This window comes from Chlamydotis macqueenii, chromosome 2 (assembly GCF_036417535.1).
Source record: "Chlamydotis macqueenii isolate bChlMac1 chromosome 2, bChlMac1.mat, whole genome shotgun sequence".
Taxonomy (NCBI): Eukaryota; Metazoa; Chordata; class Aves; order Otidiformes; family Otididae; genus Chlamydotis; species Chlamydotis macqueenii.
Window position 1 is genome coordinate 60,610,839 of NC_141557.1, and position 26,340 is coordinate 60,637,178.

The 26,340-nt window shown below is 40.9% G+C and overlaps 1 protein-coding gene across 1 annotated transcript in view; it reads left to right on the forward strand.

Moving 5' to 3' along the window:
- ADCY1 (adenylate cyclase 1) overlaps positions 1-26,340 on the forward strand; it is a 187,669-nt gene that overhangs the window by 96,906 nt on the left and 64,423 nt on the right. The window contains exon 5 of the mRNA XM_086741474.1: positions 21,037-21,164. Within this exon, the coding sequence (XP_086597600.1) occupies positions 21,037-21,164 (128 nt within the window). The remainder of the gene's footprint in view (positions 1-21,036; positions 21,165-26,340) is intronic.

Consider the following 26,340-nt stretch of genomic DNA (forward strand, 5'->3'; position numbering starts at 1 on the left):
TCTCCATTCCAGGTGAGGTCTTTTGGATTACATTTCAACAGTTCATAGAGTGGCCTTACCAAGAGTCCATAGTTATATATCCATAGGCGAGCTGTCTGTCGTCAAGGAGTCTGACAGATGGCCTCCTTTCTTGCTGTTCCTAGGGTCCTTTGGTCAGCAGTTATCTCTTATCTGAGGTAAGTCACCTGCCGCTGAGCCACTTTCTGTGGAGAGACTCGATAGCCGTTAAGTCCAAGGAAATTTAGCAGACTGACTGTCCATATTATACACGGTTCTTTTGTTTCAGTGGCTATCAATAGATCATCTACATACTGTAATATTATTCCATTTCCATGTGGTCGCTCCCACTGTTCCAAGTCTCTGGCTAATTGGTTTCCGAAAAGAGTGGGGCTGTTCTTAAACCCCTGTGGTAACACAGTCCATGTCAGTTGTGTCTTTCTTCCAGAATTGGGGGTTTTCCATTCAAATGCAAACAGCAACTGGCTTTCTGGGCTCAAGGGTAGGCAAAAGAAGGCATCTTTCAGGTCCAGTATGGTAAACCAGGCCAATTCAAGTGCCAATTTAGTTAATAATGTGTATGGACTTGCTACGACAGGATACAGATCTTCAACGATTTTATTAATAGCTCTGAGATCTTGTACTGTTCTGTAACTACCATCTGACTTTTTGAACGGTTATATTCTGACTCACACTCTGTTAAGAGCCCATGTTTGATAAACTGGCTGATTATTGGTCAGGTTCCTTCCCTATCCTCTGTCTTGAGGGGATATTGCCTGATTCTTACAGGCCATGCCCCTGGTTTGAGTCTGACTACTACTGGGGAAACGTTTTTCACTTTTCCTGATATTTCTGAGGCCCATAGCCCCAAATATAGTTGGTTCTGGACTTCCTCAGGTATTCCTGAGCTAACAGGAGTATCTCTATCTATGAGGGCCAGACTCAAAAGTTCGATTAGCTGGTCATTTCCCACTCAGAGTTCCACTTTTACTTTTTCAGATTTTATTTCCGCCTTTAGTTGTTCCAATGGGTCTCGCACTAATAGGGGTTTTGGTGAGTTAGGCATATATAAGAATTTGTGTATTTCCAATTGTTTTCCCAATTTAAATTTAAGAGGTTTCAAGAAGTACGCCTTCTCACTTTGGCCAGTAGCTCCCCTTACCGTTACGAAGTCATCATCCATAGGTGTTCAAGCTTGGTTTAAAACCGAAAGTGTTGCCCTGGTGTGATTGTTTAGCCCAAATTACCACAGAGTTTCTCGCTTACCCTCCCCCTCCTCAGTGGGATGGGGGAGAGAATTGGGAAGGAAGGGGGTTGGTATGAAGACAAGAAGATAATTTACTAAAATAACAAGGGAAAACTACAATAATAACAGAATATAAGGATATTAAAATATACAAAATGAACGATGTATGTTTTCTCACCACCCGATGTCCCAATGACTGATATAGCCCGTCTCGAGCAGTGATCACAGAGACAAAACTGAGCGGCAAGCAAAGGGAGTGAAAGAGAGCCAGCAAGGGAGAGGAAATGATGCCAGCAAACGAGGGAGAAAGATGGATGCCAGGAAGGCAGATACCTGCCTTGGCCGGTCCCCACTTATATACTGAGCACGACGTTTATGGCATGGAATACTCTCTTTGGCCAGTTTGGGTCAATTATTCTGTCTGTCTTTCTCCCAGCTTCCTGCATCTGCAAATTAGCAAGACTTGGAAAGCAGGACAGTGTCCTTGGTCTCATTCACAACAACTGGTATCATCAGGGTGTTTTATCAACATTCTTCACACACAAAATCCAAAACACACCAGCTACTGAGAGGAAAATTAACTCCATCCCTGCCAAAACCAGGACACCCGGTATCAACTAGAAATTCTATATTCTGTTGTTGTTTCCCTAGCTTCAATATAACCGGTGGATCTGCTAGAGTAGATTCCCCAGGTCCCCATCAATCTTCTTTGATGTGGGCCTGTATCCTTCCTTTCCCTTTTCTCTTTGGACATTCACTTTTCCAATGTCCCCTTTGTTTACACCACGCACACTGGTCCCTTTCCAAAGGTCTCCTGGGTCCCACACCTCTAGATCTCTTACTGTCTTGTAATGCCGCTACCAGCATCCGTTTATCCTTCCTCCGATCCTCCTCTTCTCTATTGCTAAACACTTTCCAAGCTTTATCTAACCGAGTCTCCAAATTTCTGCTCTCTGTCGGTCTTAATTTCTGCAACTTCCTTCGAATATCACTTGCTGACTGTCCTATAAACAGAGACACTAACTGCTGTACTCCTATTTCCGACCCTGGGTCCAGAGGAGTGTGTCGCCTCCCTCTGGCCCCACTCCCTCCCTGAGGGGTGCCTGCACCACTATCTGTTCTTTCTTACTTCGGGTGCCAGAGGATACTGGACTATCTGGAGGGGCTTCCGAATCGGAACCTTCATTTCCTCCTTGTTGTGCTCCTATCGGTGGTTTATAATGCTCCGGCAGGTCTCCCATCCCGAGACCCTTTATTTTCCCCAACTTTGTACATCTCTGCCCTGTGCTGCATGCCGAGCAACACCTCTTTCCTTTTCTTCTCCAAAGCCATCCCCATTAGGTCCTGTGGGGGTGCTAATGATTTCGGAGGGTGAAAAAACGTGTCCGCATATGAGACCTCATCCCATTTCACTTCTTTCCTCAAAAACGACATCAATTGCAACAAGGTATATTATTCCGTTAAAGGACCATTTCTCCTCATCATCTAATTTATACAAAGACCACCATTAATTGCAATACTTTAATAAAGTCTTTTTGTTTACACTTCCCCCTGCGGCTCTCCTATCTCTTTCCAGTGAGCTAAAATGCAGCCCAGAGGGCTCCTTTTCACTATTCCGCTGCTTCGTTTGCCTCCCATAACAGACACTCTGCTTATTCTTCAGCCAAAGAATACAACTTAGTTAAATTGACAACAATAATACCTTATCCAAGGCCAAAGATACAAGGGCGTACTCACCCCACAGCGAACACACCTCAATTCAAGACAATTGTCGAGATGAAATTCCTGTCTCCCGTTAAAAGGAATAAAGTACTTAGGACACTTCAAACAGTGTGAACAAACAAGCAACAGTGGACAGGCACTCGTCCGTGATCCACACCAAATAAACCTGGCACTACTCCGCTCTACACTTCGTCCCTTATATCAGTGGCATTCTTACTGATTCCTTACACCCTTTTAAGTTTCCACCAAGCTCGTCTGAACGCCTGATTCTATCCCAGTCAGACCAGTTCCCTTGACATTCACCACACAAAAATAATCCCCAAACAGTACCTCAATGTTCTGTTTACAACCAAAGCATTCAAAAACATATATTGGATTGCATGAAACATCCTTATGCACATGTACAGGACAATAAAGGGTTAAGAATTGGTTAGACTAACACGGTCTCAAAGTCTCTTATACGCTTAGTCTGTCTCCAGCAGCTGTCCGGATCAGGAGTCCACACTCACTCTGCAGTCAGACTGCGTCTCACTCACTCACTCACCCATCTTACTTCAGATAGCAACATAAAACACTAACAATACAATAAAACGCTTATCCCACAACCCACAGTACCGGACACACAAAACTTCTTAAGTAGACAGCCTATAATGACTATCATAAATCAATTACAGCTGCAATGATATAAATTCCAATTCCCATGGGTTACAACAGACGTACGATAGCTGTCCCACACAGTGCTCCCACTATTCCAATGAGAAGCACTCACATCACTACAGGGACCCACAAAGTGTCCTGTCCCCACCCCTCCCCGGTCCAGACTACACAGGGGTGAGCAACAGCTCCTTTCCCTTGTGTAGGACGTTTCCTCACGACTTACAAGTATCCCCTCTCTGACATACCTGGTCTGCTGATGGCCCTTGTCTACTCCCGCAGCGATCAGGCCAGGGAAGGAATTCTTCCGAGGAAGGCTCGGGGCGCGCCAAAGACGTCCCTCTCTCAGCCAGTCCTGCGGTCGAGCAGAGAGGGTCCCATCTGGGTCGCCAAATTGACACACGGATCAAACTCTACAACTCAGAGTTATAAAGCAGGCACGTTTATTCAGCGCCGGGTGCATGGGGGATCGCTCCTCCAAAAGCACGCACCCTGACAGCACATTGTACCAAAAATTTATATGGTGCAGGTATACATATTCATTGAATTGCATGATACAGACATACATATGCATAAGTGAGGCAGGGTTATTAAAAAACCACTTGTGTTAGCATTTCAGATCTGTCTCTGGTGGTCGTTTACTTCTTGAGGGGGTCTTATCTTCCTCTAGATGAACTTTAGTCATTCACCCATGCTGTCCTTTCACTTGGTAATTTCAGCAGTTTCCCGACTTCTGACCGAACTTGTGGTGGAACTAACATTCCATCCTTTGCTAGACATGTTAGTCCTTGACAAAAACCAGTCCCTGATAAGCTTAAGTGAGTTTCAAGGCAAACAGGATTGTTAGGCATTTTCTAGCAGTCTCCTAAATCAAGCAATATTTAGCAGATAGTTAATTCCCTGTATCACTTCCATTTTTTGTTAATATTCTGGAGAGAAAACGGTGTGTTTTAGTTGTTTAGGGAAAGAAGCTTTGTTATCACCCAGGGCCATAGCAGGTTCATTATTCCCTCAGACTAAATTAAGGTGAAACTGCACCAAATGATCGAGTTAACATTTTATTTAACATTCAGTGGAACAACTTAACTTTGAAAACTTGGAAAGCATAAAGGAGTTGATATCTGGGGCTCTTATCAGAACGTTTCTAAGAAGGAAAAGGAGAAGATGGAAAAGAGCAAGAGAGGGAAAGAGGTATCACTACCCTTGGTTCCAGTGACTACGATGACGGGCTGGCGCGCGCGAATCCTCCAGTGGGGTGGTGGGCACACGGATTCTGGTGGTGGGTTCCAGAGAGTTCTGAGTCCTCTATGCAGGTGCGAAGCAGGTGCTAAATGTGAGGGGTGGTTGGAAGCCCCATTCCTCAGATGACCGCTGTGTGACCCCTTGCCATATATGGCAAGTCGTTAACAGGGACCTTTGGAGCTGTGTATCCCCCATATGGCCTCCACCTCCTGTGTCACCTTCACCTCCTGTGTCACCAAACTCCTGCCCCTATGCAAACTGCACCCTGATCCACAACAATGTTTGAGACATGAACACACATTAACTCTTTCTGTCTCTCGCAAGCTTAAGTTGCTGTTTTTAAATATACTTTTCTTCCCCCTCCTTGGAGGCCATCAGTGTTTTTCATTGGTTTTGTTTGCACAAAATAGGGAAAATATTTCAATATTTACATTTCTGTCCTGCATGGAAAAAAACAGGATAATGAAAAATAGGAATACTGGCAGTATGGTGTAAAACTACTTTCATATAATATAAGAAGATAGAAAGTAAAATTAGTTCTTCACAGAGAGCACTCCTTGTCACAGAAATGATGGTAGCTTTTCAGAGAGGCTATTGTAGGCAAAATGCGATCCATATCATTACTGAGGCTTATGTTTTGGTCATTGCACTTACGTTGTGCCAGATTCCCCAAGCAAAAAGAAAATTAGAGAAATGTTCCTTGCCTATGACCCCTAGCAGTCTAATGGTACCACAAGCATGTGACAAGAAATGAAAGGAATGGATGTGCCTGAAAAAGCCACACATCTTTTATCAAATTACAGTTAACAATATGCTGAAAATGTGTTTTCCCCTTCAACAAAACACAACTTCATCAAATCTGTCTTGTTTGCCAACCATGTCCTCAGAGCCTTCATTGCTCAGAAGTATCACCTCCACATAAATTATGCTCCTCCACCATCTAGCTATCTTGTCTTCATACTCTGTGCAGCAGCCTAGGGAACATATTTCTTCAAGTTCCCAACATAAACAGCATCCATATTTTTTCAGTCCAAACTCAATTCTCTTTGATGTAGTCTTCCACATGAGAGATCTGAAGCCTGTGGACACTTTGCATTTATGTCTCCCTCTTGATAAACAGCTGTCAAGGATGCCAAGGAGAAAGAAATCTGCTCCACAAGATGCCAGGGTTGAGGAAGACCTATTCTTAGATAAATTGATTATAATTTGATCAAGTGCTACATCCTGATTTGCACTAGATCTTCTGTTCAAGTCAGAACAGAGAGGAACTATTGTGTGTTCTCTTTTTCATAGAATCATAGAATGGTTAGGGTTGGAAGAGACCTTCAAAGGTCATCTAGTCCAACCCCCCTGCAAGGAGCAGGGACATCTTTTTCCAAGAAAAACAGAAGATTAACTTAGACGCTGAGTAGTGATAGAATGGAGATGCTGGGTTTTGGTATGAAGTTATAATACTCTTATAACCGATGTGTAACCAATTCATCAGGGAACTACTGGCAGTGCCTCACAGAGCACACAGGTCCCCAGGCCAGAATACTTCAGAGAAGTATACCTTAGAAATAAAAGAGACTGCCATTGAGATGATCACTGGCAAGAGTTTAAATGTCTTTAAAAGTTCAAATAGTCTCCTTACTTTCATTTAATTAATAAATTTAATCCTCCAAATGTCAGCCAGCCATCTAATAAGCTCTTCTAAAACTTATAATGTTTTAATTTGTGAAATCATCATAACCATGAAACACAAGGCATTGCAGTAACACAGGAGTACTGTGACATAGCATGAGATTGCACATGTGCACAGAAATGCACATGGCTGTGACATGTGACATGGCATTGCAGCCAGGGAGATGGCTACTGCACTATGCTTGCTCCCTTAGCAGCAGTCAGGTGCAACCAACTGGAGGTGTCAGTGATACCTGAAGCCAGAGTACCAGGCAGATGCCAGCATTTGGTGTGAGGTCAGATGTCTGTCAGGGAAGAAGCAGATAAGAGATAGCAGAAGAGCTAAAAAGCCTCAGCTTTTCTGTTCAGCATGCATACATTCTTTTTCCAAAGTTGAAAATAAAATTTATGGTTTCTTTAAGCTATGGGAGAAAGATTTGTTACTTACTTGTCCTAGTTCAGACTGTGCTGCATCAGGGTGTGATCAAGGACAGAACGTATGAGCTTTGCTTGGTGCCTTCTGATGTGGTAAAGGGAAACTTGTTATTGTGTCTCCTCCAGTCAGAAGAAATGTGCTGAGAAGTGTAATTTTTAGAGAAGGATTCTGATCTTTTGGTTAAAACAACCAGATATTCATTATTAGGTCAAAACAGAGGTATGGGCTGATTTTAAAACACTGCTGTGCTTTAGCGTTCAGAATGATGAAGGAGGAAACTCTAGGGACTCTAAAGAATAATATAATGGTAATAGGTATGTTCCCTGTGACTACTAAAATGGGATCTGTGAGTGTGCATGCTGAGCGCTGCTGCTTCTTTGGAAGTGATGTCAACTGGAAGGGGCAGTTTATGACAACCTTTACTTAAAAATGACAACCTTTTTACTTAAAATGATGGCAAGTTTTCTGTTTTCACAATAGTACTGTTTGATTTCTTAAACAAACAATCTTACGTAGTCATATTTTATACAAGACTTTGTGATTCCCTTAACTTTTGATTCTATGGGCCAATTTCAGTCTCTTTGAAGAAAGGAAAGTGAGTTTCAAAAATATAAAGCTGAACAAAAATAAGTGTCAATATTAGTATCCTTGCAGGAGTGTAACTTCACCCTAGACAGACATCAGAGGATCCACATAGAGAGGTGCTGTTATGAATGCCTCAGGTATAATTTGTAAGCCTTGTTACTGAAGTATAAAGCATAGAATCATAGAATAGTTTGTGTTGGAAGGGACCTTCAAAGGTCATGTAATCCAACTCCCCTGCAAAGAACAGGGACATCTCCAAATAGATCAGGTTGCTCAGAGCCTCATCCAACCTGGCCTTGAACGTTTCCAGGGATAGGACATCCATCACCTCTCTAGGCAACCTGTTCCAGTGTTCTACCACCCTCATCATAAAAAATTTTTTCCTAATATCCTTCTACTTCCCTCTGTTTAAAAACCATTACCCCTCATCCTGTCACAACAGGCCCTGCTAAAGAGTTTTTCCCCCTCTTTTCTGCAGGCCCCCTTTCGGTACTGGAAGGCCGCTAAAAGGTCTCCTCCAGGCTGAACAGCTCCAACTCTCAGCCTGTCTTCATAGGAGAGGTGCTCCAGCCCTCTGATCATCTTTGTGGTCCTCCTCTGGACCGTCTCCAAGAGGTCCATGTTCTTCTTATGTTGGGGGCTCCAGAACTGGACACAGTACTCCAGGTGGGGTCTCACTAGAGCAGAGTAGAGGGACAGCTTTCTGGGCTGCAAGCGCGCATTACCTGTTCATGTTGAACTTCTCATCCACCAGCACTCCCAAGTCCTTCTCCTCAGGGCTGCTCTCAATCCATTCTCTGCCCAGCCTGTATTTGTGCTTGGGTTTGCCCTGACTCACGTGCAGGACCTTGCACTTGGCCTGGTTGAGCTTCATGAGGTTGGCAAGAGCCCACCTCTCCAGCCTGTCAAGATCCCTCTGGATGGCATCTGTTCCCTCCAGTGTTTCAATAGCACCACACAGCTTGATCCCGTCAGCAAACTTGCTGCGGGTGCACTCTATCCCACTGTCCATATTGCTGACAAAGATGTTGAACAGGGCCGGGCCCAACACGGACCCCTGAGGGACACCACTCTTGACCGGTCTTCACATGGACATTGAGCCCTTAATCACCACTCTCTGAGTGCGGCCATCCAGCCAACTCCTTATCCACCAAGTGGTCCCTCCATCAAACCCATGCCTCTCTAGTTTAGAGAGAAGGATGTCGTGCGGGACAGTGTCAAGAGCTTTGCAGAAGTCCAGGCAGATGATGTCTGTTGCTCATCCCTTGTCCATCGATGCCGTAACCCCATCATAGAAGGCCATCAGATTATCCAGGCACGATCTGCCCTTTTGTGAAGCCATGTTGGCTGTCACCAATCACCTCCTTGCTTTCCATTGTTCCTTGGCATGGTTTCCAGGAGAATCTTCTCCATGACCTTGCCAGGCACAGAGATGAGGCTGATCAGCCTGTAGTTCCATGCATCTTCCTTGTTCGCCTTTCTAAAAATGAGGGTTGTGTTACCCCTCTTCCAGTCATTGGGAATCTCACCAGACTGCCATGACTTCTCAAATACGATGGCCAGTGGTTTGACAACTTCTGCCAGTTCCCTCAGGACTTGTGGGTGCATCTCTTCATGTCCCATAGGACTTGTGCACCTTCCGGTTCCCTAGGTGTTCCTGAACCTGCTCTTCTGCTACAGTGAGCAGTTCCTCATTCTCCAGTTGTTCTCCCAAGTACTTGTAATATCACAGTCTTTAGGCACCCTGATTTTCTATAAGCATTTTGGATAAGTTTGCCCATTCTGCAGAGGTTCCCTTGTGACTGTGCGCAACAATAGCAAGCCACCTTCCTGAACATACACAGTTTGTTAAGTTTCTCACAAGGCCTATGAATAGATCAAATAGAAAGAATGATTTTGTATTAATTTCTGTTGGATTTTATCTGCTGTTCAGGCTTAGTTTATTTGGTTGAGGATGCTATTTCTGAAGTTCCTCAGTTTCTTTCAGTCTTGGTTAAGCAGAGTAGCTTTGTGCATTCTGCATTACACATTATCAATGAATGCTTTAAACAACTGATCTTTGCATGAGGTCTTCAGGTGCCTTGCAATTAACCTTCAACACTAGCTAGCTTCCAGTTTGTCGTTCTTCAGCTTACTTGTAAGAGTGAAAAATTTTAATGAGATATAATCATTTGCATAGTGTTCTATGTTCTCAAGGAATTCTTGGACATGTGACAATTAGGCTTCATTCCTTTTTGCTTTGCTACACTATATATTTCTGTGCATATTCTCTTCATGCTTTAGCTGTGTCATGGATTTACTGTGAATAAGAGAGGTTCTCAAGGCTGTGGTTGTAACAGAGTTGCACATGCCTCTGCTCGAGTACTGTCACAGTCACAGCTCCACTATCTTGTGATACAGTTCAGCTATACCCAAAATATTTTGCCTGTATTAAGTCATCTAAGTCATCTTTCTATTAAGAAAAAAGGAGGCATTTCTCCAGCATCCTGCATCGTAATGAAACAGGTTTGCTTTTTAAAGAAGTTCTGATCTTCTTTAATTGTTCTTTTATTTTGTAGATTTTTCTCATATACTTCCTGTGTCTAATCTATGTGGATAATTAATTATTTGTGTTTACAGATTCAGTTAATTCCCTTTCAGCTTTCATATTACTGCATCTTGGACTTCTAAGACTTTCCATTTACAAGTGGCTAAGGATAAATAAAGTTTAGGCTCTTTTCAAACGACATCACTAGAAGAGAATTTTAATATTCTGAATGAAAGATCTTACTTGTTCGTGCCGCTTTTGGCATCTTATCTATTAGCCAGACTGACACTCACCACTTCCTTGTTCTTTCTATTTGCAGGTATGTATACTTTCAGGCTTTGTCGGTATTTGCAAGCTGAGTCTATTTTTATTTCTTTACATTTTAATTTAGTAACCTTTCCTGATTACCTTCTTGGCTTTTAACAATTTTTACTTTCCAAATTTCAATGTTACTGAAGTGGCTTTTTGTACCTGTTCAGCCTCAAAGATACTGGACTTAACAACGTTGCTACTGAGCCTTAGGCAGAGGGTCAGTAAATAATATTTTTAATCAGCTTCTGTGTGTTCTTTTTTTTAACTTTGTCGAGAACAATCAGTCCTTTGCTGTGCTTTGAACTAGCTATTCCTAGAAGCAATCGCTTTCAGAAATGGATTCTACTGAATCTGTAGAATGCTTTTAGTTTATATGAAGATAATTATGATGTATTTTTGAAAGATAAAATGATCACAGTTTTGTGGGCTGGTTAAGATGGAAATTTAGTGCTGGAAAACACAAATATAAACTTGTAGCATGTAACCTTTCTTTGTGGAAATTGTTAAGTGTGCACTAGCAGGGGATATTTACAAAGGCTAATTTTAAGGAGACTTGTCTCCCCAAGTTCCCTTGATAGTCAATGCAGACATAGCAGGATCCCACTGATGCAGATCATGGGCATAAGCTTGAGTTAGGTTCTGAACAGCTGTCTGGTGAGCTCTCCTAGAGACACCTAAGGAAGTAAGCTTTCTTAAATTAAAGTGGTCTTAATGAATGTGCCTGCAACTCTATGGGATCAGGGACTAATTATGTGTGTATGTGTGAAGCCAAAGCATCTGTGGGACAGTTTTCCAGGGAGGAAGATAAAGTCACACACTTTAAGTATTGCAGGTACATATAAATGGGCAAGTCTTGCCTAATCTACTTTATAATACTTTTTAGGTAACAGCATACTATGCTTGGTATGCCAATTCTCTGTCATTCATAGCTCTTGTCATGATTTGCACGCTTGTGGTAAATTACCAAATTCTTCCTGAGCTTGTATTCTGCAAATCTGAGATTTGCATCTTTGTATAGGACTGTGTTGGATTATTTTGATCAGTTTTAGATGCTTGCAGTGTGGGCATTTGTACTGAAACAAATTGTTTTGAGTCCTTGTGCAGTTAGTATAAAGAAAGGTATTTCTGGAGTTTAGTGTGTGTTATCCGAGGCGGATGTCTAATTGCAACTCCAAAAGTGCCTCTTTCACTTCATTGTTGTAGAGGCAGTTTGACTGATAACCCAGGTGTATATTTTAGCTCTCTGATGTACTCTGCATAGACAGTCCTACCTAGAGTCCTTTGCCCATGCACAAATCTGTTATGTGGAGCATAGCAGTGCATCAGGAGAGCAGACATCAGGACCTCTCCGCTTCCTGCACTGGAGTCCAGAAGCACTATCCTCAGAGCAGTCAGCTTTTTATCTCCTTGAAGTCTATGTAAATCTTTCTGGAAACTACTTTCTTTATAGCCAGCTGTGTACATGTGTTGGTTTTATTTTGGGAGGGGGGACTTCGGTGGCAGCTTCTGCAAGAAGCTGTGAGAAGTTGTTCCCCTTTGTCCAGTGGACTCGGCTGGGTCTAGGGCGGACCCGCTGCTGGCAAGGGCCTAGCCAATTGGTAGCAGAATATTCCCTGATAACACCTCTGCGGTAACGTATTTAAGAAGGGGAAAAACAGGAAAAAAAAAGAAGTGAAGATGTGAAGAAGCTGGAGTGAGGGCAGAGAGAGGGAGGCATGAGCCTTGTGGGCCTTGCAGCCCTCACCCTCTGACCTCCCTCTGGGTGGCTGTAGGGGCCCAGCCTGGCTGCAAGAAGTGAAGAGAGGAGATGTGAAGAGAACCTGAGAAGCATCTGCCTGCTGGTTGTGAAGAATTTTTTTTTGTGAGAAGAATGGCTGCAGATTGTGAGAAAAAGGGCATAAGGTTTTGCTTAAACCATTTTTGGAACCTTATCTTGAAAATCAGACCTTACCTTGGGCCATATAGATAACCAGATCTTATTTTGGGACATATAGAAAACTGAGAAGTGGTGGGGAGGGGAGTGTGGGAAACAGGGATGCAGTCACATAGATTGTGAGCGCCAGCAAAGAAAGGAAAGAAGAAAAAGGAGACAGACAAATTGGGTGATTGGGGGAAGGGTATAAATATTTTAACTCTGAACTAAGAAGTGTTTCTCGGCTCTAAGACGCACCTGACTCAGCTGACTCGCAAATAAAAAAAATACTTTGCTCTGGTGACTTTGTCCTCTGCAAATTATTCATGGTGAGTGGTTGTTTCTCACAAGATGCCAAGGTCAGTGAAGAAAGAGGGGGAGGGGTAATGCAGCTCCTGGCCAAGATTCCTCTGCAGCCTGTGGTGATGACCATGGTGGAGCAGGTTGTGCCCCTGAAGCCCATGGAGGCCCACGGAGGACCAGAGATCCACCTGCAGCCCATGGAGGACCCCACGCTGGGGCAGGCGGATGCCTGAAGGAGGCTGTGGCCTGTGGAGGGCCCGTGCTGGGGCAGCCATTCCAGAGGAACTGCACCCTGTGGAAAAACGACCCACGCTGGAGCAGTTTCACGAAGGACTGTAGCCCGTGGGAGGGACCCCACGCTGGAGCAGGGGAGGAATGTAAGGAGTTCCTCCCTCGAGGAGAAAGGAGTAGTGTAAAGCAACATGTGATGAGCTGACCATAACCCCCATTCCCTATTCCCCTCTGTGTCGCTTGGAGTGGAGGGGGTAGGGCAGGAGGTAAAGATAATGTTAAGCCTGGGAAGAGGGTGGTGTGAGGGGAAGTTATCTTGTTCTCTTTCTCATTATCTTGCTTTGATTTTTATAATAAACAAATAGTTTTCCCCAAGTCGAGTCTTTTTTTGCCCATATTGGTAATTTTAAGGATCTCTTCCTGTCCTTATCTCAAACCTCGAGCCTTTTTTCTTATATTATCTCTCCCTATTCCCTTAGAGGGTGGGGGGAGTGAATGAGAGAGAGAGATGGCATAGTTTGGTCCTTTGTTTTAGGCTTGTTTCTCCTGGGATATTCCTCTTCATAAAAAGGCAACAACTTAAAGGATGCTTGAGGAAAGCTGGGAGGGAGACATGCATGCATATCAGTCATTATGATTGTGTAAAATATTCTTGCTAAAATGCTTTTTCATTTCCAAGTAAATTAACATATATGACTGTTAAATAGGTTCTCACTCTACAGGACTAAAACACTTAACCTTCTAGTTTTGTAAAATTACACTCCTGTGGAGTAGGGGAGGAATTTATTGTGAGAATGGGAATGCACAGTAGAGGTAGGCAAAGAACCAGTAGGTTATTGTAGGTCAGCATATGTAATTGCCAATAAGATTGAGGGAAAGCATTTGAAGCAATATGCCTTCTTTTTTATAGCTATTCTGAATAATTCTACATTTGTTCATGCATGATATGGCTGCCATGATAGTAGATAATTTGTCATGACTTCACAAATACATTACTAAATTACAAGCTTACATATGCGTGTCTGTTGATGGCCAGCTTTCCTCAAGCAGAGGCTACGAAGTCATTTCCTGTGGTACTTCTTTACTGTAACCAGATTTGTTTTCCTTTCCTATTATTTCTACCACTCTGGAGAAGCTCTTCTTGTTAAGACTATACCAAGTGTTATTGCTATGAGTATGCTTCCATTACCCTGCTAAATTGAACTCTTTGGAGTATTGCCATTAGCTCATTCTCAAGGTTTTTTTTTTATGCTGGGACTAGCAGATGTGCAAGAAGTAGTGTAAATTTATAAAGATACTATTTGCAATCATTAAAAGGTTGTCAGAATAGTTGTCAGAATAGTTGTCTCAATAACCCAGTTCATAACCTGGGTGAAAAGAAATGTTAAAAGGTATGTGCAGTAATTGACAATATTCAATGAAATTTTCTAATGGGCTGGACAGTTTTCAAAAGTGTATTATCTCCATTGCATACCCATTGCATACTGCAATGTAATGGAGCTGGTTTTAACTTCCATGTCACTTCATTACATTCAGGATTTGACTGTGAAGTTTATCTCATAAGCTGGCTTCAATAATCATCTCACATGTTGTGGCCCACATTCAGCATAGTTATTAAAACAGATTTGGATACTACACAGAGAAACCATGTTGGTAAATCTTTTTGGTTTACTGAAATAAAAGCAAAATGATAAGTGAAGTTGCTGTTTGTCATTAATGAAAGTTGCAAATGGCATGAGTAAATCCAGCTCTGAGGCCCCTAGCACAAGACCTGTTAGAGTGGGTCCAGAAGACAGTAATGAAAATGATCAGAGGGCTGGAGCATCTCTCCTATGAAGACAGACTGACAGAGTTGGGGTTGTTTAGCCTGGAGAAGAGAAGGCTCCAGGGAGACCTTATTGCAGCCTTTCAGTATATAAAGAGGGTTTATAAGAAAATCAGCAAGAGACTGAAAAGAAAACTGAAAGAGAGTAGATTTAGATGAGGTATAAGGAAGAAATTATTTATGATTAGGGTGGTGAGACACTGGAACAGGTTGCCCAGAGAAGTTGTGGATACCCTATCCAGGTCAGGTTGGATGGGGCTTGTAAAAGGATGATCTAGTAAAAGATGTTGCTGCCCATGACAGGGGGAATGGAACAAGATGATCTTTAAAGGTCCCTTCCTACACAAACAATTCTATAATTCTGTGATTGTATGATCTTCAAAGATTTAGCTGTTAGAAGTCAGCCTAAGTAGACTCACTTTTCATCGGCACAGAAGAGAGCCCTCTGGTAGATACCTTCTATCAGTCTGTGGGGCTCAGAACTGCTGTCTGGCCCATAACTGTCAGGCTGAGCCCCCTTGGTTAATATACCAGTAGTCCAGAGGATGAATATTAACATTTTCATTTATTGCATATGTTGTTTATATATAGTTGAACTTGTGCATATAGTTACACAGCATGATAGTCAAAATATAGTTTTTTTCCACTTCTGTTCCAATCTAATGGACAAATTTAATTAAATTCAATAGAGACCTCATTTCAGCTTTAGAAAATATAGTAGAAAATACTATTCTTTCTGCAAGTCTCGTTTATGTCTCTATACATATCTGTAATATAGATAAATTTATGTTAACTTCTAGAGTAATTCAAAGCTTTCTAATGCAATTTTCTTTTGACACTAATAGCACTCCCATAAAGTGCTATAAATGTTAAACATGCTGCACATGCTAAATACATTGAAAATAAGTTGCAGTGGTAACAGCAGTTAATCCTATCTTGTCCTCTCTCGGAATGAAGTTCTAGGTTTGTGAACAGAGATAAATAGGGAATGCATTTTATTGGTATTTTACGTCTTTGGGGAGTTCTAGAGGTGCTTTGCATTCCCCCCCCCCCCCAATAGTAATTTCATACTGTGATGACTAAGAAAGGACTGTAACTGTGATATGGTAGGCCTGGATTATTGAATTATGGCTTGGGTCCCTGAGGATTAGAGGGAGAGCTGGTGCAAATTGGTGTAGTTCCCCTGAAAACCCATGATGCCATGCTGATTAATATGAGCTGAAAATTTTATCCCCTTTGCCTACCTTATAGAAACAGTTCAGCTCTGAGCACAGCAGGCTGCTCAGAGGAAGCTGTTGGAATGGTTCTTTCCAAAATGAAATGATTGATAAACCAAGAAGGAAGGAAAACAAGAGCAAAAATATGAAGAGGAATGAAACACAGAAGTACTTGTGATCAGTTCTTTCCTCAGGGTCACTGATCTTCCTTTTGGCTCATTGAACATCTGTAAAGGAAGATGTCCATGCCCTTGTGTGGCACTGCCTGGCCTTAGTGACCAAGCTCTTGACAGCAGTGGCAGGGACACTATCCCCCCTAGAATTAATTCTACTCTCATTGAAAACTGAGCCATTGGAGATTTGCACTTTGATGGTTTCCCTCTACCTAAGACTTCTCTTCAATATGAAAAGAAAACATTTAGCTAACTGTTTTTTTTTTTCAGGGAGCAGGGCAATGTTGTTTTTTTTTTCCACCACAGATTCGGTTTCAGGTAGTGAGTGGATGGGGGAGGCATGAAGCTGCTTTGAACTCAAGAACTGCTCCCTGTGCTGCCAGTGCATCTCTTCCCACTCCTCTGCTGCATGCAGTGCTGCTCATGTACTAATTTGCTATGCAGGGGCAATACCCAGGATTCCAAAGCCTTCACCTGAGAGAGTAAAGCCTTCAATGTAAGTCCAGGACTCATAGATCTCCTCCCTTTTACCCCAACACTTAAATAGCTGAACCTGGACAAGCGTTGATTTTGGCTTCCTCTTTTTTACTTTTTTTTTTTTTTTTTTTAAAGACTCTAGCTTTGCAATCACTAAGCATCATTGGTAGTAACTAAACCCTTGTTCACACTTTTCTAGCCTAATCAAAACTATATGTTATTGCTGCTCATGTCCAAAGGAATTCTAGTACAGTGTAAGTTTGGTAGAGTCTGAGTTAGAGGAAACAGGAATCACTGCTAATACCTCTTTTTGTAGGTCTTATTAATCTTTTCTCTTACTCTGCACAGCATAACTAAATCCAAATTGGCTGAATATGGTAAAGAATCTTTGTATGTACCTTAGCCGAAGCAATTTTTATTTGTAGGAGCAGCAAAAAAGTGTCTTTCTAATTTGTGGATAAATTAAATCCCTCCTACTGATACATTGAGATTCTAGGAGGGTAGGACAGTAAAAGTCTGAAGAGCACAGCTGCAAATCAGGTTCTTAGAAGGCTTGCTGAAAAATAAATGTGTGTGTATAATAAGCATAAAATATATTGTAATTAAGTCACACAGGGCCAGACTTATCCTTGGTGTAATTCCACTGCAGTTAGTGGAGTTATGAGAGAGAAGTTCAATGTTTAGCTTTTAAAATTTTGCTTTTTAAAATTGTAGTCTATCTGACCTTCCTTTTTGGCTCGCTTTGATAGGTGCTCACATACTATGATGACACATGAGTATGTAGAAATACATAGATTGTTGTAGTGACAGAAGGCAGAGCAGGGACTCTTTCTTGCATTAACATCTGCCATGTCTAAAATAAATATAAGCTTTAAAGAGGCTCTTCTCATACCAGGCAGTGTTAGAAGAAATAAAAATAATGTACTGAGCATCCCTGACTTTGGATCTATTAATGTAACAAACAATTACTTACTTGGATAGACTATTAAAAAAAAACAAGCAAACAACCAAAAAAAAAAAACCCAGCAGCAACAATAAGAATTGATGCAATCTGACATATGAGAAAGATCCTGCTTTAAAAGATTTTGCACTCATCCAGTACAATCTCTCTGTTCAAAAGAACATCTGGCTGTCTGCTTATTTATTCTGCTGGGAAAGGTCTGAAAGTACCTTAACTTTGTTACTTCTTTAAGACAACCTTTTTTGAGGTATATATATATATATTTACAAACTGTGAATTGTTTTCCCTTTGCTTTTTATTAAAAAAAACAGTGTTTGACTTGTACAGTACAAGAATATGGAGTTAATGGTCTGAATTTCCAGTTTTGCGATCTAAGTTGGCACACTTCTTTCTTTCTGCAAAACACATTTAAATTAAGAACTACAAGAACAACAAAACCCCAGAGTTGCTTGAAACAGAAGCCATTTCCCCTTATACCTAACAGATAGATAGAATTAACTGCTTTATAAAGTGCTTGTCTGAAAGTGTAAAAAAGGCTCTGTCCATCTTTGTAGTATCCTCTGCTTTCCGAGCTGGGCTTCCACTTGACAGTGACAAACCCTGTGACGGACAGTTGTGCCTTAGGGAATTCTGCAGATTCCCTTGGAAACGTCTCAGTAAGGCACGGCAGGTGGGCAAGATGCCTGGCTAATGCAGTGCTGGCAGTCTCTGGTGCTTTTCTTCATGTGCGTGAACGCAAATTATCAGCTATTTCTGAACAGACATTGCTCGTGTCAACTGTGGTTAGAATTTGTAACTATCACACTTGAATTCGTCAGTGTCACAGGTGTGAAAGATATTGCTGAGTCAAAGGGCTTATTTCGAAGTTGCTGAGGAAACAAAACAAAGAGAGGGTAAGAGTTTATTTTGTTAATTTGCGCATCAATCCTTACAAAGATTGCTCTTACAAAGCTGCACTGCATCTCCTTCCTGGAAGTCTGCCTCACATGTCGAGAAAAAGAAAAAAAACTATTTTACTAGATGTTAGTGTACATTGATTAATTATTATAAATAAGGACAGTCAGGATAACATCTAATAAGGACCAGAGTGGTGGTTTCAAAAACAGCAGGTGATTTAACCATATGTCTTTCATCAAAATTGATATCTCTCCATCAAGTGCCGTAGTCCTTATTTGCTTTTTCTTTTATTTTTCTCCCAACTTGGAAAAGTGGTAATGGATCAAGCTCTGTTCTGTGTTGTTTTTTTTTTTTTTTTCCTTTCTTAAACTGGCTACCAGGCTGCTAGACTGTGCTGTGCCAGTCTGACTGTAATTCTGTGTATCCCATTATAATATACAGGATGTGCAGTACTGCTCTATAGCACAGTAAGCTCTCTGAGAAAACCAAATAATTAGAAATGAGCCATTTTGGAGGTAGACATTGAATATGAGACAACACTGGTTGATTAATACATATGTATTGTCCACCTCAGATTACTGAAGTGGCTTTTCTGAATAACTTTCAGCTGTATCAAATAGTCATTGCCTGACCACAAATTATGCATACCAAATTTGAAGATTAAAAGGGCTTTATAGAGGATTATAAGGTGTGGGCCAAAACTGGATTTATTTTGGAAAGCAGGTTCCAGCTTTAACTACTGAGTACCCTCTACTGCTTCAAGATTTGCCCACAATTGAAAAAAAAATTGCTTATTTTGTCAGTGTCATTTAGTGGTTTCTACTAAAAAACTTCATGGTTTCTATTTAAAAACTTAGTGGTTTCTGTCCAAAAGCTTGAGTTGGAAGGCCTGTTTTGTGTCAGGGTAGATTTTGAGGACTGCATATTATTTTGTGTGCATCAAGAAGTATTTTACTGTTATAATACCATTTAGCCAAGGATCTCAAAATACACAGTTAAAACTCTAAGTAAAATTTGTGAGGTATTTTATGGCTATAGGCTATGGGAATACTCTGTGCTAATGCTTCTAGAATAATTATGCTCACATTCATTAAAATATATATTAGCAATGATAAATAGTGGTATATTTAAAATTCTGCTGTACAGCAGAAGAAATGTTAAGTATCACTCTTAGAAAAGCCTTTTCTACTTAGTTAAGCATACCCAAAAATATGGCTTTCTTCTTTGATTCAATACTGCTTAGTTTATAAAAAGAAGTAGACAAACCAATTTTCCCAAACAGTGTTAGCATATCTTCTTCCATGCCTGAACAGAGGTAATTCTCATTTTATAATATTTGTTCAATACTCGGAAGTATTTACAAAGAAGACAGGGATGGGACTGCCTGCAGCTGGAAGTGTGTAATAAGAAGCCCCAAATGTTGGTGTATGACATGTCAGAGAGAAGGCATAACCTTTGCTTCTGAGCTGAAATATGGGTAATGATGTGGAGAGTGTGGTCAACTCAGGACGGCTTTGATTCTTGTAGGCAGGAGACTGGGTGAGCATATGTGCCTGTATGAGAAACTGAACCAGTGTGATTAGGTAATTCTTTTTTCAGAAATGTTATATTCCACTCCCCCCACCCCACTTTTTTTTTTTCCCCTTTCTGTGCCACTGAAGTCAAGTCTATATAGCACACTGCTGGGGGAAGAATCAGATTTTTGTTAATCCCCTGTCATCATATTCATAACAGCTAATTTTGTATGGTACTTACTGGAATAGTCTCAGCTGTGTAAGTTGTATTCATTTAAGCAGGTTATTTACTTTTCTGTGTTGTACTCAAAATGAGTAGAAGTTGCTATAGTCTAGCTATAAGGGGTACCATCATCTCTTCATGTCTCCTCATAGTTTATTAGTTAAAGGCACTGCTTTGTTAAAGACATTTTGTTATGTGCTCTCTGTTTAGAAAGAAACTTTCTACTCAGACTGATGTAGCAATCATCACATGCCATCATTTGCCTTTTCAAAATGGGAGAGATTGAGCTAGATCTCTTTGGCTGTAGAAACTAAATTGTATACCAACAGGTGATAAATTTGATAGTAATGCAAACTACCTGCATCTTCTGATCTGCAAGTGTGTCTTATTTACACTGATCACTGTATTGTAAATTGTCATTTATGAACTGGTAATGCACAAATGTGTGTATCTTTACAGATAAATTCATCATCATTCCTGGTAAGTTGGAACGGATTTGAAATAAAAGCTTCTCAGAATACAAATGTTTCCTGATACTCAGTAGTTGTTTGGCTTCAGTCCTTTGGTTTGGATTCAAAGAGAAATGAAATCTTATTGCAAATCCTGAATTCATACTGACCTAATATGAGGGCAAGGGTATAATATTTGTTCAGAACTATAGTTTTAAGCAATGTTACCCCATGTGTTTTGAATAATGTGGGGTTGATCTCCAGTATATATGTATTTGCAAATAAATAAATAAACATGTGTATGTCAGCTGTTCTGTACAGGGAACTCAGATTTCATAAACTGTAAATTACTTCATTTGACCACAAAAGGATGCCCTGAATTATTGCGTAGTATTGGAGAAGATTTTGTGCTGTAAATATTGGAATATTTATATGAATAGTAAAACTTTTCCCATTCTGTTTTTATTAAAGGAAAACCACTGCAGAAGGATAAAAATCCTAGGGGACTGTTACTACTGTGTATCAGGATTGACTCAGCCCAAAACAGATCATGCCCATTGCTGTGTTGAAATGGGACTGGATATGATCGACACCATCACGTAAGTACTGCACACAGTGAACCTAAACAGGAGTGCTGCAACAACTTCTATGTTGCATTCAGGAAGTGTGTTCTCAGAAAAACAGCAGTGTCTGCTAGTAGTGCCCACCTAGCAATTCACACTGTTGCATCCAGGTCACAGGATACTGATTTTAGGAAGGGTCATTCTAAACATTGATTTTCCACTCCATTTAGTCACTGTGAGGAAAAAGGGCACAAGTATGAGTATATAGAGGCACATAAACATACTGATGAGGAGACAGAAAGATACTGAGAAGTATCAAAATATTCCTATGGCCATTTGCCACAAAGAAAGGAGTCTGATTTCTTGTTTTACAGGGATAAACATTGCTCATTTTGTACACCAGTACGTAAACTCAAAGCCAGTCCTGATGTATGCATGTTGGGTATGTGCTTGTATTCTCAAAATGCTGTCATTGCTGATTTCTCCTCTATGTATGTCATGTTTAAACCTTTAATTTATTCTGCTTTTCAGAAATGTAATGTGAAATTCTCTTTGCTGATCAGAGGAAATTGTTTTATGCTTGAGAGTTCTGCATTGATCATTACTTTACTGAGGTAGAAAATGTGAATGTGAGAGATCTGTGAACGAGCTTTTAGCAAGACCTGAAGATCTATTTCATTATGTAGGAGGGAAGGGATAAAGAAGGGAAATTTCTTCACTACTGTATTGCTCTGTGTATGTATGCATATGCATGCATTATAGGGAGGCTATAGGATGAAGTTCACACCTGTATTAATTCTGTATATAAATAATACTGGTCAGTACAGTGCTATTACATTTGGAATGAGCTTGCACAAGTGTGTCACATCAGGGACCTTAGCCTGTTCTGTATCAGAAAGTGTTTGGCCACTCTTTCTAGTAGCCAGTTTTTCTTTCTGTTGTCAACTGGCTATTGGGAATATGGAATTGACTCAAGGTTCTGCTTCCCCTCACTTAATCTCCAAGTTTTTGCATTGTATACAGAGAAGACCTACCCTTGCTGTAAAGGTGAATAGACCACAGTGTAATCTCAATTTTAAAATGGATAGCAAGCTATTAAATAAAGAAAAAAATATAGAATAAGCAAACAGAAGGCTTCTGAACTGAAATTATCCATTTTCTATTTGGAACATTACACCTTCTTTCTTGTGTCTAATAAAGCTTTTGCCACATCGAATATTTTGTATCTTCCATTTGTATGTGAGGATGTTTATGCACATATATGCACACAAATAAGTTGTTCTTCCAAAACCAAATTGTACTAATTTGTGGAAAGTCTTGGTGTTGTAGAAGAGTGTATTATGATCCTCTCACATAGTTCACTGTAGGTTTTGCTCAAGAGAGTTAGGTTTATCTCTATGGAAGTAATGGGTTCAAACCCTGCTAATGCCTTAGGGGAATATGGACATTACCACACATTTTTGTTGTTTCATATCAGCCTTAAAATTTTCTGTGAACCTGGATTCATTGAGCTTTCTTTGCAGAGGACTTTAAAGCATAGAAAAAAAGGAGAGAAGTACTTAAAGCTATTGAAGGCTGATTCTAATTTCTTGCTCAATCCATGTGTTTTCATTAGCACATTTGTTTATAAAATCTCTCAGAATGTGAAGAGTTGCGTAAATTAGTACATAGTCTTGCTCTCATTCAATGCAAGTTCGTCATCTTTGTAAAAATTGTAAAATTGATAAAAGACTTCATAATCTACAATAATATATCATAGTCTATGATACTGTAAAATCCTAAAAGAATATCCTAAGTCTGTAGAATATGTATATGTGCATTCTTCCAGCAGTATATGAATACTCCATTTATAAGGAAGCTGTGGCCTTTAGAAGCATAACTCTACAGGCCTTTCCAAAGTATATTTTTTTTTAATCCCTGGAAAGCAGTAGATGATGGTTTCATCCACTTTTAAACCTGGCATTAATCTTTAATTCATTAGTCGGGCTGTGTTTCATGTATACAAAACAAGGTAGTGATATAATTGTCTGAACTTTCTTTTTTTGAATGTTTCAGTTTTACTAATATTTGAAATGAAACATGTTCCCTTTTTATGTTGTCATTTGTCTGCTGTCACGATAATGTAAACTTGACAAAGGCGTTGAATTATAAAGGAAGGAATGAACTGTGGCTGTTCAACTTGGAGAAGAGAAGGCTCAGAGGGAATCTTATCAATGCATACAAATACCTGATGGAAGAGTGTAAAGAGGACAAAGCCAAACTTTTTTTAGTGGTATCCAGTGTCAGGTCAAGAGGAAATAGGCACAAACTGAAATAGAAGAAATCCCATTTAAATACAAGAGAAACCTTTTTTACTGTGGAGGTGATCAGATACTGGAGAGATTGCACTAAAAGATTGTGGAGTTTGCATCCTTGGAGAGATTTAAAACCCAGATGGATACAGTCCTGGGCAACCTTCTGTAGCTGACCCTGCTCTGAGCATGGGGGTTCGTCTAGATGATTTCCACAGACCACTTCTAGCATTAGTGACTCTGTGATTCTAAGTGGATGGGCTATAGTGTGTTATCTAGACATATGTAGTGAGAGGCTGTGGTGGAAGATAACTAACTGGCATCTTCAGCATTTTATTTTTTAAAGAATTCATAAACTTTAAGTTTTTAGAGTGTGTAGTCAGTGGTGTCCTGGTTCTGGCTAGGATGCAGTTAATTTTCACCTGAGCTGGGAGAGGAACTCGAACTGGCAGAACCTGTGGCTGTGGGACACAGCTGGAATAGTTTACCCAAATTAGCTGAAGAGCTGGGCATCAGGATCCATTGTGAGATACTGTACTGTTAATTATGTGCTTAAGTATATTCTGTTATTGTTTTTGTTTTCCATCTGTTTTCTTTTCCTTTGTTGTTCTTTTGAACTGGTTTTCCTTCTTTTTTTTCCCTGATTCTCTTCCACATCACACTGTGGGGGCAGTGAGGGGGGAAGAGAGTGAGAGACACTGTGATATTTTAGCTGCTGGGTGGGGCTAAACCATGACAGTTCTTTTGGCACCCAATATGGGGCATGAAGGATTGAGATACCTGTAGATCTGACCAGAGTGGCTTAAACAAAGTTTGTTACATACATTTGTTATATCTGTTACTAGTTGTTGGTCATAATTTTGCTGTGGTTGGTGTCCTGGTTTCGACAGGGATGGAATTTTCCTCTCAGTAGCTGGTGTGTTTTGGATTTCTTATGTGAAGAGCGTTAATAAAAACACCTTGATGATATGAGTTGTTGTGAATGAGACCAAGGACACTGTCCTGCTTTCCAAGTCTCGCTAATGTGCAGATGCAGGAAGCTGGGAGAAAGACAGACAGAATAATTGACCCAAACTGGCCAAAGAGAGTATTCCATGCCATAAATGTCATGCTCAGTATATAAGTGGGGGTTGGCCAGCACGGGTATCTGCTGTCCTGCTATTAATCTTTCTCTCTCTCGTTTGCTGGCATCATTCCCTCTACCTTGCTGGCTCCCTTTTGCACCTTTTCTTGCCACTCGGTTTTCTTTCCATGATCGCTGCTCAGGATGGGCTGTATTGGCCATTGGGACATCAGGTGGTGAGAAAACGTACATTGTTCATTTTGTATATTTCAATATCCTTATATTCTGTTATTATTGTAGTTTACCTTTCTTATTTTAGTAAACTGTCTTCATCTCAACCTACGAGTTTTTCTTCCTTCCCAATTCTCTCCCCTATCCTGCTGGGGAGGGGGAGGGTGAGTGAGATACTGTGTGGTAATTCGGGCTAAACTGTCACAGTCTTTTTGGCACCCAACATGGGGCTCGAAGGGTTGAGGTAACGACAGGTCTGACTAGAGTGTGCTGAAGTTGTTACAAGTGCTTGTTATTTTTATTTAAGAGTCCCTGGTCACAATGTTGTATTATGTGTTTGCATGGTTGTGTTATGTAAATCCTAAGTTGCATCACATATCTCCTTTGGTGCTGTTTATCACTTCTCGTAAATGGATCAGAACTCTCATTTTGTTGTACTAGGCACTACTGATTTATGATATGATAACATCACTGGTCGTGAAATCAGTCTGGTCCTTGTTTTGGGCATTGCTGGCATCTCCATACTTCGGATGCCACTTTGCAAGAGTTATTAATAATCACAGTTTTTTCTTTTTCTCCCTGGAAAACCAATCTATGGGGAAATCAGAGGAGGATACTTTCCCCATCTCTTTTACCTTCCCTTTTTCTTTCAAGCTAGTCATATCAGCTCTCAAGAATTTTGAATATCCTAGGGATTGCAAGCCAGCATACTCCTATTGCTATGTCTCCTGAATGTGTTTCAGATTTTGTTTAGGATTCAACAACTATTTAATAAAATCCCCTGGAGATCTGTCTCGAGGTTGGAGGAGCAGGGGGTGATATGGCATGTGGGAGAATATGGGAAGGTACCTAGAGAACATCTCACCTCCAGTGGTCTGGAACTTCACTCCCGAACAACTACAGAATCCGGATGAAGTGATAGAATATTTGAAAGGAAAATGCCATGGCTGTTCCAAAGAGGCACAGGTTACCACTTTGTGTTGGGCACTAGCTAGTATCTAGCAAACACTGCTCAGCTTTATTCAGCACCCTCAGGAAGAACGGAGGGAAAATCAACCGACAGATACTGCAGCTACTCCAGCCCCTGCGACAGGCACTGCAGCCGAATTGGAGAACCAATCCATGTTGGTTGCCCCTATATAGAAGAAGAAATCTTGGAAGTGAAAGTCAGCTCGTTTAGTAAGGGATGAGGAAAAACCAAGACCATCATGATCAGAGGAGGAAGAAGAGGAACTCATAAACAAGACTGAAACCACCCAATCCCTATCCCTGAATGAGTTGTGAGATATACAAAAAGATTTCGGCCAGCGTCCAGGTGAGCACCTTGTCACCTGGCTGCTTTGGTGCTGGGATAATCAGGCCAGTATCCTGGAATTAGAAGGTAAGGAAGGTAAATAGCTGGGGTCTCTTTCTAGGGAAGGGGGCATCGACAAAGTGATTGAAAGAGGTGCACAAGCTCTTAGCCTCTGGAGGCGACTCCTGTCAAGTATGAAGGAAAGGTATCCCTTCAAGGAAGATGTTACCTATCACCCAGGCAAGTGGACCACCATAGAGAGAGGTATACAGTACCTAAGGGAATTAGCCATGCACCCATCTGCCGACCCGATGTGCTCTCTCGGGAGGTGTG